Source organism: Dendrobates tinctorius, unplaced genomic scaffold (assembly GCF_039654945.1).
Source record: "Dendrobates tinctorius isolate UK_male_01 unplaced genomic scaffold, ASM3965494v1 ptg000158l, whole genome shotgun sequence".
In the NCBI taxonomy this organism is placed as follows: domain Eukaryota; kingdom Metazoa; phylum Chordata; class Amphibia; order Anura; family Dendrobatidae; genus Dendrobates; species Dendrobates tinctorius.
The window spans coordinates 33,658,980-33,671,686 of NW_027361825.1; the positions used below are offsets into that span (position 1 = coordinate 33,658,980).

Sequence of the window (12,707 nt, forward strand, 5' to 3'; positions counted from 1 at the left end):
TTAGTTAAGTGTAACTGCAATTATGCAAATTTTGCATATATAATAGACACTACAAATAGCTGTTGATTGCTGGAGGTCCGGGTTCTGAGACAGTAGCTAACTGCAGTATATATTACATATAAAAAAAATTATGACAGTTACACAAATACTATTTATATAATTATTGATCAGCATTTGTAAAGTTATGTATATTTGCAATGTACTCTATTAACTTAATGTTTCCTTCTTTCTCTCTCTCAAACACCATGCTGAAAGTGTTGTTTTATCTGCCCTGTTTATGATCTTTTGAAGCTGTTTTGAATTTCTGCCCTTATTTTACTTCCTTCTCTTTCAAACATTGTGCTGAGAGTGCTGTTTTAACTGCTTAGTTAATGCTCCTTTAGAAGCTGCTTTGAACTGCTGCTCTAATAATAATAATCTTTATTTTTATATAACGCTTTACAGTTTGCACACATTATCATCACTGTCCCGGATGGGGCTCACAATCTAGAATCCCTATCATACTCTTTGGAATGTGGGAGGAAACCAGAGTACCCGGAGGAAACCTACGCAAACACGGGCAGAACATACAAACTCCTTGCGGATGTGCCCTTGGTGGGATTTGAACCCAGGACTCCAGCGCTGCAGTGCTATCCACTGAGCCACCGTGCTGCCTGTGCTCTAGCAATAAACACTATTTAGTAAGACTTTCCTGTGTGAGCTTCTCTGCTTCTCACCCATGCTTAAATAGTGTTTGTAAATACTGTTGGAATATGAATTCTTTCTAGAGCAACAGGTCTAAGCAGCTTCTAAAAGAACTAAGCATGTCAAATGTTAGCAACGAAGTAGGAGGAAGGTGGGACCTCAGAGGCAGGCATATAATGCATATATCTGCTGTCACGGCACTTTTTCTTTTCCTCAACACAGAAAATCACTTCTCTCTTTATTGTAGAAAAACATTTCCTTTGGAAGTGAGTGAAGAAAACAGAATCGCCAGATTCAGGCCAATAACAATACTTTTGTTATAGGTCTGTCACAAATGCTTTGCAACTCACAAGATCAAGCATGAACATAAAATATGACAAAGATATTGTTACGCACCTGTCAGCTTCAGAGCTGGGGTCTGCTCCATTGCCCTAGGGCTGCTGCCTTTTGTAGTGTTCCATATTGGGTTTCTCCAATTGCCTGGCAGTGTTTTCTGACACCTTAACCATATGCCTTATGTGTCTGAACATTATGTAGGTTTTGTGTTCAGCTACCTTTAGAGTTGAATCTCCGGTTTTCCCAGTTGGCAATCTTCTTTGCAAACTCCTGTTTGCTTCTACATTCTGCATTTACTTTCTGGCTTATACTTGTAACCACAAAAACTCTTCTCTAGATTTTTTCACACTAAAAACTCAGCTGCATCAGAGTGATTCATTGCTCCAAACTAGTTTGCCTGCTCATTATTGCTGCCAGTTGCTATGAATTTGTTTGCTGATTAACTCATCGTCTGTGGTAAGCATAATCAACTTTTCACTGGAGTTGTTCACACTACTAACACTGCTGCAAGCCCTGCATATCCCAATTTCCTTTGCGTGTCATTCCTGGCTGTGCTCCCTGCTTCACTTCTCTGCCTGCAATTCAGCATACCCTACTGTTTGGTTCTTGTTGATCTACATATCAGCTGGCAAGTTCTTCCCGCTGTGCCAGTACCTTCCATCCATGTTGTTCACCCTGAACCTTAAGAGATGTTGATCGGAACTGATCAAGAACAATTTGCATAGAGGAGAGTGAGTTAAACATTGCAACTTATCTTACAGACCAAAGACATTAAGCGCTGTAAAGACGATAACCCTAAATTAGCATCTACCACAAAAGAGGAGCTCCTGAGTCTATATTAACAAGCATAAACAGACCTAAAATCCCCTCAGTCATCAAAAGAAAAGAATGCACCAGATCATTTTAGTTATAGAGGGCAGGGGCAGATTCTCCTTGGCAATATGCGATTGGTGATGAGGGGCAAAAAAATTCTCCAAAAATCAACCATCAAATATTCATCAAGTATGATGAAAAGTTAGAGCCACCTGGATCAAACCAAATTAAAGTTTATTCAACACTCACCGTCTCCTTTAGTAAAGTCAGAGAACGAAGGACAATAAGCTCGACCACTAAACTCTTCTGCTCTGTCAATTAAAGTCTCTTTAATGGCTTTGTAACTGCATAGCACGACTACCGGCTTGTTCCCTTCATATACTGTAAATATGTCACCATATTTTTTCGACAACTAAAAGAGAAACCGGGAAAATAATTCAACATTACAAGGGGTTATCCAAGATTATTGTTTTTTTTTTACTATGGGCCTAAAAACTAACTGGCAGGTAGGTACTAAATATCTGCCTCTTCTACCCGGCGCCAGCGATCATGGACCTCTACTCCCAGTGATTCAGCTGCTTCAGATCAGCTCTTTTTCTTCCGGGCTGCTCTGTTGATGAGCTGTGACTGCCATTATCATGATGATAGACAGCCAGCTCCCTGCATGAAAACCACAGAAAGAGGAAAAAATCCACCGATATTCAGGAAAACACCAAAAACAGGCGGAGATGCTTGCCTGTGTAAACAGGCCTCAATACATCTGCACTAAGCAGGGTGCAGCGGACACAAGTAAAATGGCAACTGCACAGGTGCAAAATACCAAATGAGACAGCCAGCCTACAATCAGGGATTGGCCATGTGGCACACCAGTGCAAAAGAATAATTCGTATGTGGCAGTGTTCACACAGGGAATGCAGAGCATCAGGTTCACAGACTCTTAGTAACACCATATAGGGGGGCTGCCCAGTGCCAATTAGAATGCATCCCGTGTGAACAGAGGCCACAGTTTACAGAACCATTTGGGCCCAACTGCACCCTGAAAGAAATATAAAAAGTGCACAAAAACATATCAATATATGTAAGGTATTGGTTGACAGCAGGGAGCCCGCTGTCAATCAGCATGACATTGGCAGAGACGCCCATCAACAGAGTAGAGCAGAAAAGAAGCCACTGCTCTAACCACATGACATTACCAGAAGACACTGAATCGCCAACAGGAGCAGTCTGTAACCACAATGTGCCGGCAGAAATCGACTCCGGGCACAACAGGCAGGTAGTTAGCAACTTTCTGTCTGTTCGTTCTTAGGCCTGTGATAAAAAGTTAAATAATTCTGGTTAAATCCTTTATTTCAACATGACAAAGTCACTTCACCCATTAATTTGACAATATACATGGTAAGAAGGCAAGACATCAGAAGATATTTCTAGGAGCACATTATCTCAGACTAATGAGGGCATGTGCACATGGTCAGTAAACACTGCGGGTTGGATGTTGTGCACATCTGCAGCGTCCAACCAGCAGCGTCAAGATGTTAGAGCATAGTGGATGGGATTTCAAGAAATCCCATGTCTATTATGCATGCACGGATAAATTCCCAAAGACATATAATTTCCAAAATGGGGTCCCTTGAATGGGCATTCTGCTCTTCTAGCACTTAGGGCCTCTGTATATGGAGTCTGCAAATTATTCTAGGAAATTCTGCGCTCCAGGAGGCAAATAGCACTCTGCCCCTTTAGAGTCTCACCATGTGGTTAAGCAGTACTGTACAGCCACATATGGGGTATCTCTATAGTGTGTCCGTAAAGTCAAGGTGCACTTTTAATCAGTCACAGGAAAGCAACAAAAGACTATAGAAATGTGAAATCTCCACCAAATAAAAGGAAAACTCTCCCAGTTTTGGGGTTATGTGAAGCAACATGTGTACATTGAATGTATCAACGACATTAACCCCTTCACGACCTTTGACGCCACGTAGGCGTCATGTAAAGTCGTGTCAGAACGACCCATGACGCCTATGTGGCGTCATGACTTTAAAGCCCCCCTGCGGGTTGGGTGACCTAGGTCACTGAAAGGTCACCCGATCCGCAGATACAGGAGGCTTTGTTCTTCGCCACAGGGGGTGTGGCTTCGCCCCCACGTGGCTACGATCGCTCTGATTGGCTGTTAAAAGTGAAACAGCCAATCAGAGCGATAGTAATATTTCATCAATGAAAATTGATGAAATATTACAATCCAGCCATGGCCGATGCTGCTGTAGCATCGGACATGGCTGGAGACACCGATTCCACCCCCCCACCGGCGATTGCCCCCCCGCAACTGAATGACAGCGGCGATCTGCCGCCGCTGTCATCATCTGCCCCCCTCCCATTCCCTCTGCTCCCCGACAGATTCCGATAACCCCCTCACCCCCTCTCACCTCCCCCGGCACCTTCTAAGTCCCCCTGTCGCTCCCGGTGTCCGGCGGGTCCGGTTCATGGGCGCCGCCATCTTAGAAAATGGCGGGCGCATGCGCAGTGCGCCCGCCCGAATCTGCCGGCTGCAGATTCCATTCTTTCATTTTGATCACTCTCACAGTGATCAAAATGAAAGAAAAAGTAAATAAACCCCCCGATTATCACCCCCATAGGTAGGCAGAACTAATAAAATAAAGAAAATATTTTTATTTTTATTTTTCCATTAGGGTTAGGGTTGAAAAGAGGGTTAGGGTTGGAAAGAGGGTTAGGGTTAGGGTTGGAAAGAGGGTTAGGGTTAGGGTTGGAAAGAGGGTTAGGGTTGGAAAGAGGGTTAGGGTTAGGGTTGGAAAGAGGGTTAGGGTTAGGATTGGAAAGAGGGTTAGGGTTGAATTAGGGTTAGGGTTGGAATTAGGGTTAGGGTTGGAATTAGGGTTAGAATTACGGTTAGGGTTGGAATTAGGGTTAGCGTTGGAATTAGGGTTAGGCTTGTGGTTAGGGATGTGTTAGGGTTAGGGCTGTGGTTAGGGGTGTGTTGGGGTTAGGGTTGGAGTTAGAATTGAGGGGTTTCCACTGTTTAGGCACATCAGGGGGTCGCCAAACACGACATTGTGCAACCATTGATTCCAGCCAATTTTGCGCTCAAAAAGTCAAACGGTGCTCCCTCCCTTCCAAGCCCTGACGTGTGCCCAAACAGTGGTTTACCCCAACATATGAGGTATCAGCGTACTCAGGAAAAATTGCACAACAACTTTTGGGGACTAATTTCTCGTGTTACCCTTGGGAAAATAAAAAATTGGGGGCTAAATAATTATTTTTGTAGAAAAAAATGATTTTTTCATTTTCACGTCTCTGCATTATAAACTTCTGTGAAGCACTTGGGGGGTTCAAAGTGCTCACAACACATCTTACATACGTTCCTTGGAAGGTCTAGCTTCCAAAATGGGGTCACTTGTGGGGGGTTTCCACTGTTTAGGCACATCAGGGGCTCTGCAAACGTAATGACGACCGCAGACTATTCCATCAAAGTCTGTATTTCAAAACGTCACTACTTCCATTCCGAGCCTTGACGTGTGCCCAAACAATGGTTCCCCCCCACATATGGGGTACCAGCGTACTCAGGACAAACTGGACAACAACTTTTGGGGTCCAATTTCTCCTGTTACCCTTGTGAAAATAAAAAATTGCGGGCTACAAAAATCATTTTTTGAGGAAAAAAAAGATTTTTTATTTTCACGGTTCTGCGTTATAAACTTCTGTGAAGCACTTGGGGGTTCAAAGTGCTCACCACACATCTAGATAAGTTCCTTGGTGGTCTAGTTTCCAAAATGGGGTCACTTGTGGGGGGTTTCCACTGTTTAGGCACATCAGAGGCTCTGCAAACGTAACATGATGCCCGCAGACCATTCGATCAAGTCGGTATTTCAAAACGTCACTACTTCCCTTCCGAGCCCCGACGTGTGCCCAAACAATGGTCCCTCCCCACATATGGGGTATCAGCATACTCAGGACAAACTGGATAACGACTTTTGGGGTCCAATTTCTCCTGTTACCCTTGTGAAAATAAAAAATTGCGAGCTAAAAATTCATTTTTTGAGGAAAAAAAAAGATTTTTTATTTTCATGGCTCTGCGTTACAATCTTCTGTGAAGCACTTCGGGGTTCAAGATGCTCACCACACATCTAGATAAGTTCCTTGGGGGGTCTAGTTTCCAAAATGGGGTCACTTGTGGGGGGTTTCTACTGTTTAGGCACACAGGGGCTCAGCAAATGTAACATGACGCCCGCAGACCATTCCATCAAAGTCAGCATTTCAAAATGTTACTACTTCCCTGCTGAGCCCCAACGTGTGCCCAAACAGTGGTTCCCCCCCACATATGGGGTACCAGCGTACTCAGGACAAACTGGAAAACAACTTTTGGGGTCCAATTTATCCTAGTACCCTTGTGAAAATAAAAAATTGCCAAGTAAAAAAAATTTTTCTAGGAAAAAAAAAGATTTTTTATTTTCACTGCTCTGCATTATAAACTTCTGTGAATCACCTGGGGGTTCAAAGTGCTCACTATGCATCTAGATAAGTTCCTTAGGGGGTCTAGTTTCCAAAATGGCGGTCATTTGTGGGGGAGCTCCAAAGTTTAGGCACACAGGGGCTCTCCAAACACGACATGGTGTCCGCTAACGATTGGAGCTAATTTTCATTTCAAAAAGTCAAATGGCGCTCATTCCCTTCTGCGCCCTGCCGTGCACCCAAACAGTGCCCCCCCCCACATATGGGGTACCAGCATACTCAGGACAAACTGGACAACAACTTTTGGGGTCCAATTTCTCCTGTTACCCTTGTGAAAATAAAAAATAGCGTGCTAAAAAATCATTTTTGAGGAAAAAAAATGATTTTTTATTTTCACTGCTCTATGTTATAAACTTTTGTGAAGCACTTGGAGGTTCAAAGTGCTCACTACACATCTAGATAAGTTCCTTAAGGGGTCTAGTTTCCAAAATGGTGTCACTTGTGGGGGAGCTCCAATGTTTAGGCACACAGGGGATCTCCAAACGCGACATGGTGTCCGATAACGATTGGAGCTAATTTTCCATTCAAAAAGTCAAATGGCCCTCCTTCCCTTCCGGGCCCTGCCGTGCACCCAAACAGTGGTTTATGACCACATATGAGGTATCGGTGTACTCAGGAGAAATTGCCCAACAAATTTTAGGATCCATTTTATCCTGTTGCCCATGTGAAAATGAAAAAACTGAGGCTAAAAGATAATTTTTGTGAAAAAAAGTACTTTTTTTTTTTTTACGGATCAATTTGAGAAGCACCTGGGGGTTCAAAGTGATCACTATGCATCTAGATAAGTTCCTTGGGGGGTCTAGTTTCCAAAATGGGGTCACTTGTGGGGGAGCTCCAGTGTTTAGGCACACAGGGGATCTCCAAACGTGACATGGTGTCCGATAACGATTGGAGCTAATTTTCCATTCAAAAAGTCAAATGGCGCTCCTTCCCTTCCGGGCCCTGCCGTGCACCCAAACAGTGGTTTATGACCACATATGAGGTATCGGTGTACTCAGGGGAAATTGCCCAAAAAATTTTAGGATCCATTTTATCCTGTTGCCCATGTGAAAATGAAAAAATTGATGCTGAAAGAAAATTTTTGTTGGAAAAATTAAAATGTCCTTTTTTTCCTTCCATGTTGCTTTAGTTCCTGTGAAACACCTAAAGGGTTAATAATCTTCTTGAATGTAGTTTTGAGTAGCTTGAGGGGTGCAGTTTTTAGAATGGTGTCACTTTTGGGTATTTTCTGCCATATAGACCCCTCAAAGTGACTTCAAATGTGAGGTGGTCCCTAAAAAAAATGGTTTTGTAAATTTTGTTGTAAAAATGAGAAATCACTGGTCAACTTTTAACCCTTATAACTTCCTAACAAAAAAATATTGTGCTGATGTAAAGTAGACATGTGGGAAATGTTATTTAGTAACTATTTTGTGTCACATAACTCTCCAGTTTAACAGAATAAAAATTCAAAATTTGAAAATTGCGAAATTTTCACAATTTTCGCCAAATTTCTGATTTTTTCACAAATAAACTCAAAAATTATCGATCTAAATTTACCACTAACATGAAGCCCAATATGTCACGAAAAAACAATCTCAGATTCGCTAGGATGCGTTGAAGCATTCCAGAGTTATCACCTCATAAAGGGACACTGGTCAGAATTGCAAAAAATGGCCAGGTCATTAAGGTCAAAATAGGCTGGGTCATGAAGGGGTTAATCACTTAAAACTGATAATCACAGACATTATTCACTTAGTTACACCAGACGTCCTTATCCGTGTGTGGCAAGAGCTTCACTATCGTTTGGATGTGTGTTGGGCAACAAATGGAGCCCACATCAAACCGCACTGAATAGGTATGAAACTGGGAGAGTTTTTCTTTTATTTGGAGCAGATTTCACATTTCTGTCATCTTTTGTTGCTTTCCAGTGACTGGTCAAAAGTGCATCATGACTTTACGGACACACTGTACATTCAGCAGAAATTGTGGGACAAATTTTGGTGCCATTTGTGGTATTTGAATGCAGAGTTGGTGGGATTATCGTTTTTTGATCCCACCATTACAGACAATGAAAATTTGTTAATGGCTAATAAATTGCTCAGTAGCACAGATGAACCATCAGAGCACGCTAACCTACCTGAGTTGATAATTTTACATAGTTATCTAATCTATTCTAGAGCTTTTGTTAAAGTAGTTTTTGAAACGTCAGAATATAATGCTCGGCATTTGCTTACAACTTGCAGGACATATTGCTTTTGTTCTTCATCTTTTGTCAGAAGGTCGTTAAAGTCGGTTACTTCCTACCTCTTTTAATTTTTCTTTCCTAACTTTTGGATTTACAACCCTAGCATGCTCTGATGGTTCATCTGTGCTACTGAGCAATTTATTAGCCATTAACAACTTTTCATCGTCTGTAATGGTGGGATCAAAAAACGATAATCCCACCAACTCTGCATTCAAATACCACAAATGGTTTGAAAATTTGGTCAGGGCTATTTCTGCAATGTTGTTGTCACATTCTTTATAGTCTAACAGACAATGCAAAATACCTAAATCTTAAAATACCTCAATTTGGATTTTTTCAAACTTTGAGCGACGAGCGGCACGGCTTAACGTCGTTTGATCGAGCTCAAATTTTGGCTCTCTCAATATCTGGAAAGGGGAATCGTTTTGTGGGGTCCAGACGGACAAAATTCCGACATCGATTTTTTGCGGTCACCCTAATGTCCACTAATGACTTGAGCAAATTGTTAGTTCAACAAGTCAAACAGTGCTTCTTCCCTTCCATGCCCTGCCAATGCGCCAAACAGTGGTCTTCCTCCTCATTCGGGGTATTGGCATACTCAGGAGAAATTGCACAGCAATCTAGATACATTCCTTGAGGAGTCTAGTTTCCAATATGGGGTCACTTGTGAAGAGTTTCCACTGTTTACGTGTGACACCCCAGAGTCCGGTTGTCACAGTGACATTGCCTCCCTCTAAGGGGTAAAGTCATGCTTGGAGGCAGAAGGGGGGCCCCCATGCCAGGTAACAAATTACATTACAATTCCATCTGCAGGTCATAAAGGGGCCAGCAGATGGGGGTAGTGAGTCATCACGTTGTGAGCTGAGAGAAAGCAAAGAGAATTGTCATGGAAACGAGAGCAGCTGTGAGCAAAGGAAAAGACAGTTAAAACCTGAGGTAAAAAATATCTTTCTGGAAGATCCAGTCAGTTGGCGAGGGGAAGTTGATCTGTGAAGAGGGAAAGGGACAAGAGCAGAGACAGAGAGGCTCTGGGGAAGCTAAAAACTGCATATAGCAGACCCCAGAGCGAAGCGCTAATAGAGAGAAAGGGATGCCAGAGTCCTGGGTGGGCAAGAACTGTAAGTCCTGCCACTGAATCTGGAAGTACAGTGGACTGGAAGTTCCTGAGCAACATTGAACACCCGAGGGCACGGCAGCAGATAAGGAGCCCAGGGCTGACGGTGCAAAGGACGGTACCCGTGGAATAGGCTCACGCTGACAGTCGTACAGGTTAGAGAAACCATCACGCAATAGAGGGTCGCAGCATAGTTACAAACAGCAGAGACCAGCACACAAAGCACAGAAGGAAGGTCCCAAACCCCCACCTGGCAGGGTGGACCCCCTGAATGCCCCCAGGCGAGCCAGACTCAATCCATCACCTGTATGTGGTACTGCGGATTGCAACCATTTGCCAGTAAAAGGTAAAGAAACTGCACCTCTCTGTGTCCTTCTCTCATTTCTCTGCAGCCTAACGTTCACCACCATCTTAACTATTAATCAAATATCTTTGCCCTGGGATTATTGCTCTACCTGTGGAGAGCTATTTTCACCTCAGCTGCGACACACCAGCAGTCTCAGGGGAACAACACTGCAGCGCTGGTCACCTCTGACCAGAATACCACAAATGGCGTCATGTATTCATCTATAAACTTTATATTCATTTTTACCACACTTCAACATCACACAACTTTCCTCCATTTTATTTACTGGACACCCCAGGTCCACGGACCGGGTCACCGCCGCCGTGACTCCATCCGCCATTGAAGTCGACGGGCCCAGTACCGAGTACCCCATGGCCCTATGTGGGGCACTCCATAGGCACATCAAGGACTCTCCAATTGTGACATGGCATCTGCTAATGATTCCAGAAAATTTTGTGCTCAAAAAGTGAAATGGTATTCTTTCCCTTCCAAGCCCTGCAATGCACCCTAACAGACAGTAGTTTTCCATATATTGGATATCGGCATACCCAAGAGAAATTGCATGACAAATTGTATGGTGCATTTTCTTCTGTTACCCTTGTCAAAATTAAAAAATTGGGGCTAAAGTAAACTGTGAAAAAAACTTAAATGTTAATTTTTTCCTTCCACATTCCATTTATTTTTGTGTAGCACCTGAAGGGTTAATAAGCTTCTTGATGTAGTTTTGAAGACTTTGATGGATATAGTTTTTAGAATGTTGTCACTTTTGGGCATTTTCTTTCATATAGGCTCCTCAAAGTCACTTCAAATGTGATGTGTGCCCTAAAAAAATGGTTTTGCAAATTTTTTTGGAAAGCTGAGAAATTGATGGTCAACTTTTAACCCTTCTAACTTCCTAACAAAAAAACTATGTTTCAAAAATGATACAGGTAAAGTATACATGTGGGAAATGTTATTTTTTAACTATTTTGTGTGACATAACTCTCTGGTTTAAGGGCATAAGAATTAAAAGTTTGAAAATTGCACAATTTAAAAATTTTCTTCAAATTTCTGATATTTCCACAAACAATTGCAAGTCATATCGAACAAATTTTACCACTATCATGAAGTGCAGTGTGTCACGAGAAAACATTCTCAGAATCAGAGGGATGTGTTGAAGCGTTCCAGAATCATTACCTCACTAGATTATGGCCCGATGCTATCGCATCGGGAGGATGCGATAGCATCACACCTCTTGCCATGTTAACCCTCAACACACACACTCCTCTCACCTCTCACCTTTCACCATCTCCACTCCTGCACTCCACATACGGACCCCTTCTCTCACTCCATCTCTCATACTCACGCCGTCATCGCCGCTGCTCCACGATCCCCGACATCTTCTTCCGCCGGCGCCATCCTGGATCCAGACATTGTCCAAGCCGGCGACATGTTCTTGCGGCGACGCCATCTTGAGTATCGCGGGATTTCGCCGATCCAAAAGAGCGTTGCCGTAGGAACATGTCGCTGGCGTGGATGCCGTTGGGATCCAAAATGGCGTCGGCGAAATCTCGCGAGATTTCGCCGACGCCATTTTGGATCCCGACGTTGTCCACGCCGGCGACATGTTCTTGCGGCGACGCCATCTTGACTATCGCGGGATTTCGCCGATCCAAAATGGCGTCGCCGCAAGAACATGTCGCCGGCGTGGAGGACGTCTGAATCCAGGATGGCGCCGGCGGAAGAAGATGTCGGGGATCGTGGATCAGCGGCGATGACGGCGTGAGTATGAGAGACGGAGTGAGAGAAAGGGTCGTATGTGGAGTGAAAGAGTAAGTGGACGTGAGTGGAGATGGTGAAAGGTGAGAGGAGTGTGTGTGTTGAGGGTTAACATGGAAAGAGGTGTGCGGTGACGTCACCGGTTACAACTGGACCGAAGTTGTTACAACCGGAAGCTGCTTAGGGCAATTATTATTATAGATAAAATGACACTGGTCAAAATTGTAAAATTTGGCCTAGTCATTAAGATGAAAATAGGTTTTGGGGGATAAAGGGGTTAAGCATCATCTAAACATTACATAAATGTCGTCACTTCTTTTTATCCACAGATTTCCATTAGGAATCCTTAATGTTTGCTAAATGTAATTTCCAGCATTACTCACATCCATTAGAGACTTTACAGTATCTTTGAAGTTCATCAAGTGAAGAGTGCCAATGATGGGAAGAGGAGTTGGTCCAGGAGGCAGCTTAGATTTCCCCAGCAAAATCTTTGTATAGTTAATCAACACGCTGGTAATGAGAATCACCAAGAAGACGGTAACCAGTGAGCAGAAATCCATCCTGTGGACAAAGGATCATTACAGATCATTTCAAAAAGCTTCCTATTAGTTCCCCAACATGCAGAATAATCTGAATAGATACCAAGAGGATATGGAGTATTTAATTTTGGTATATCTACCATTAGGGATGCACTTGAAGTCGAGGAACTTCTTCTTGCTGGTTAAATCTACCATACTTGGGCAAAGAGGACTTGGTGCTTGCTTGCCCACCCCACTTCATTTTTTTTCTCATGATTATTGGATTCATGTTCTAGACCTTTTTTCGTACAAGCTATGGAGTGGTCCTAGTCCTATATAATAAGCTCCACTTCATTCTACAGCTATGGTACTGACGCCCTTGACTGTCCTCCT

The 12,707-nt window shown here is 43.2% G+C and overlaps 1 protein-coding gene across 1 annotated transcript in view; it reads right to left on the bottom strand.

Annotated features, from left to right (window-relative positions):
• The window catches only part of LOC141052057 (cytochrome P450 2F2-like), a 61,023-nt gene extending 48,656 nt beyond the window's left edge, over window positions 1-12,367 (bottom strand). The window contains exons 1-2 of the mRNA XM_073549246.1: window positions 12,180-12,367; window positions 2,083-2,245 (exon numbers count right to left, since the gene is read on the bottom strand). Coding sequence (XP_073405347.1) covers window positions 2,083-2,245; window positions 12,180-12,356 — 340 coding nt within the window. The 5' untranslated portion in view covers window positions 12,357-12,367. The remainder of the gene's footprint in view (window positions 1-2,082; window positions 2,246-12,179) is intronic.
• Window positions 12,368-12,707: the final 340 nt, after the last annotated feature.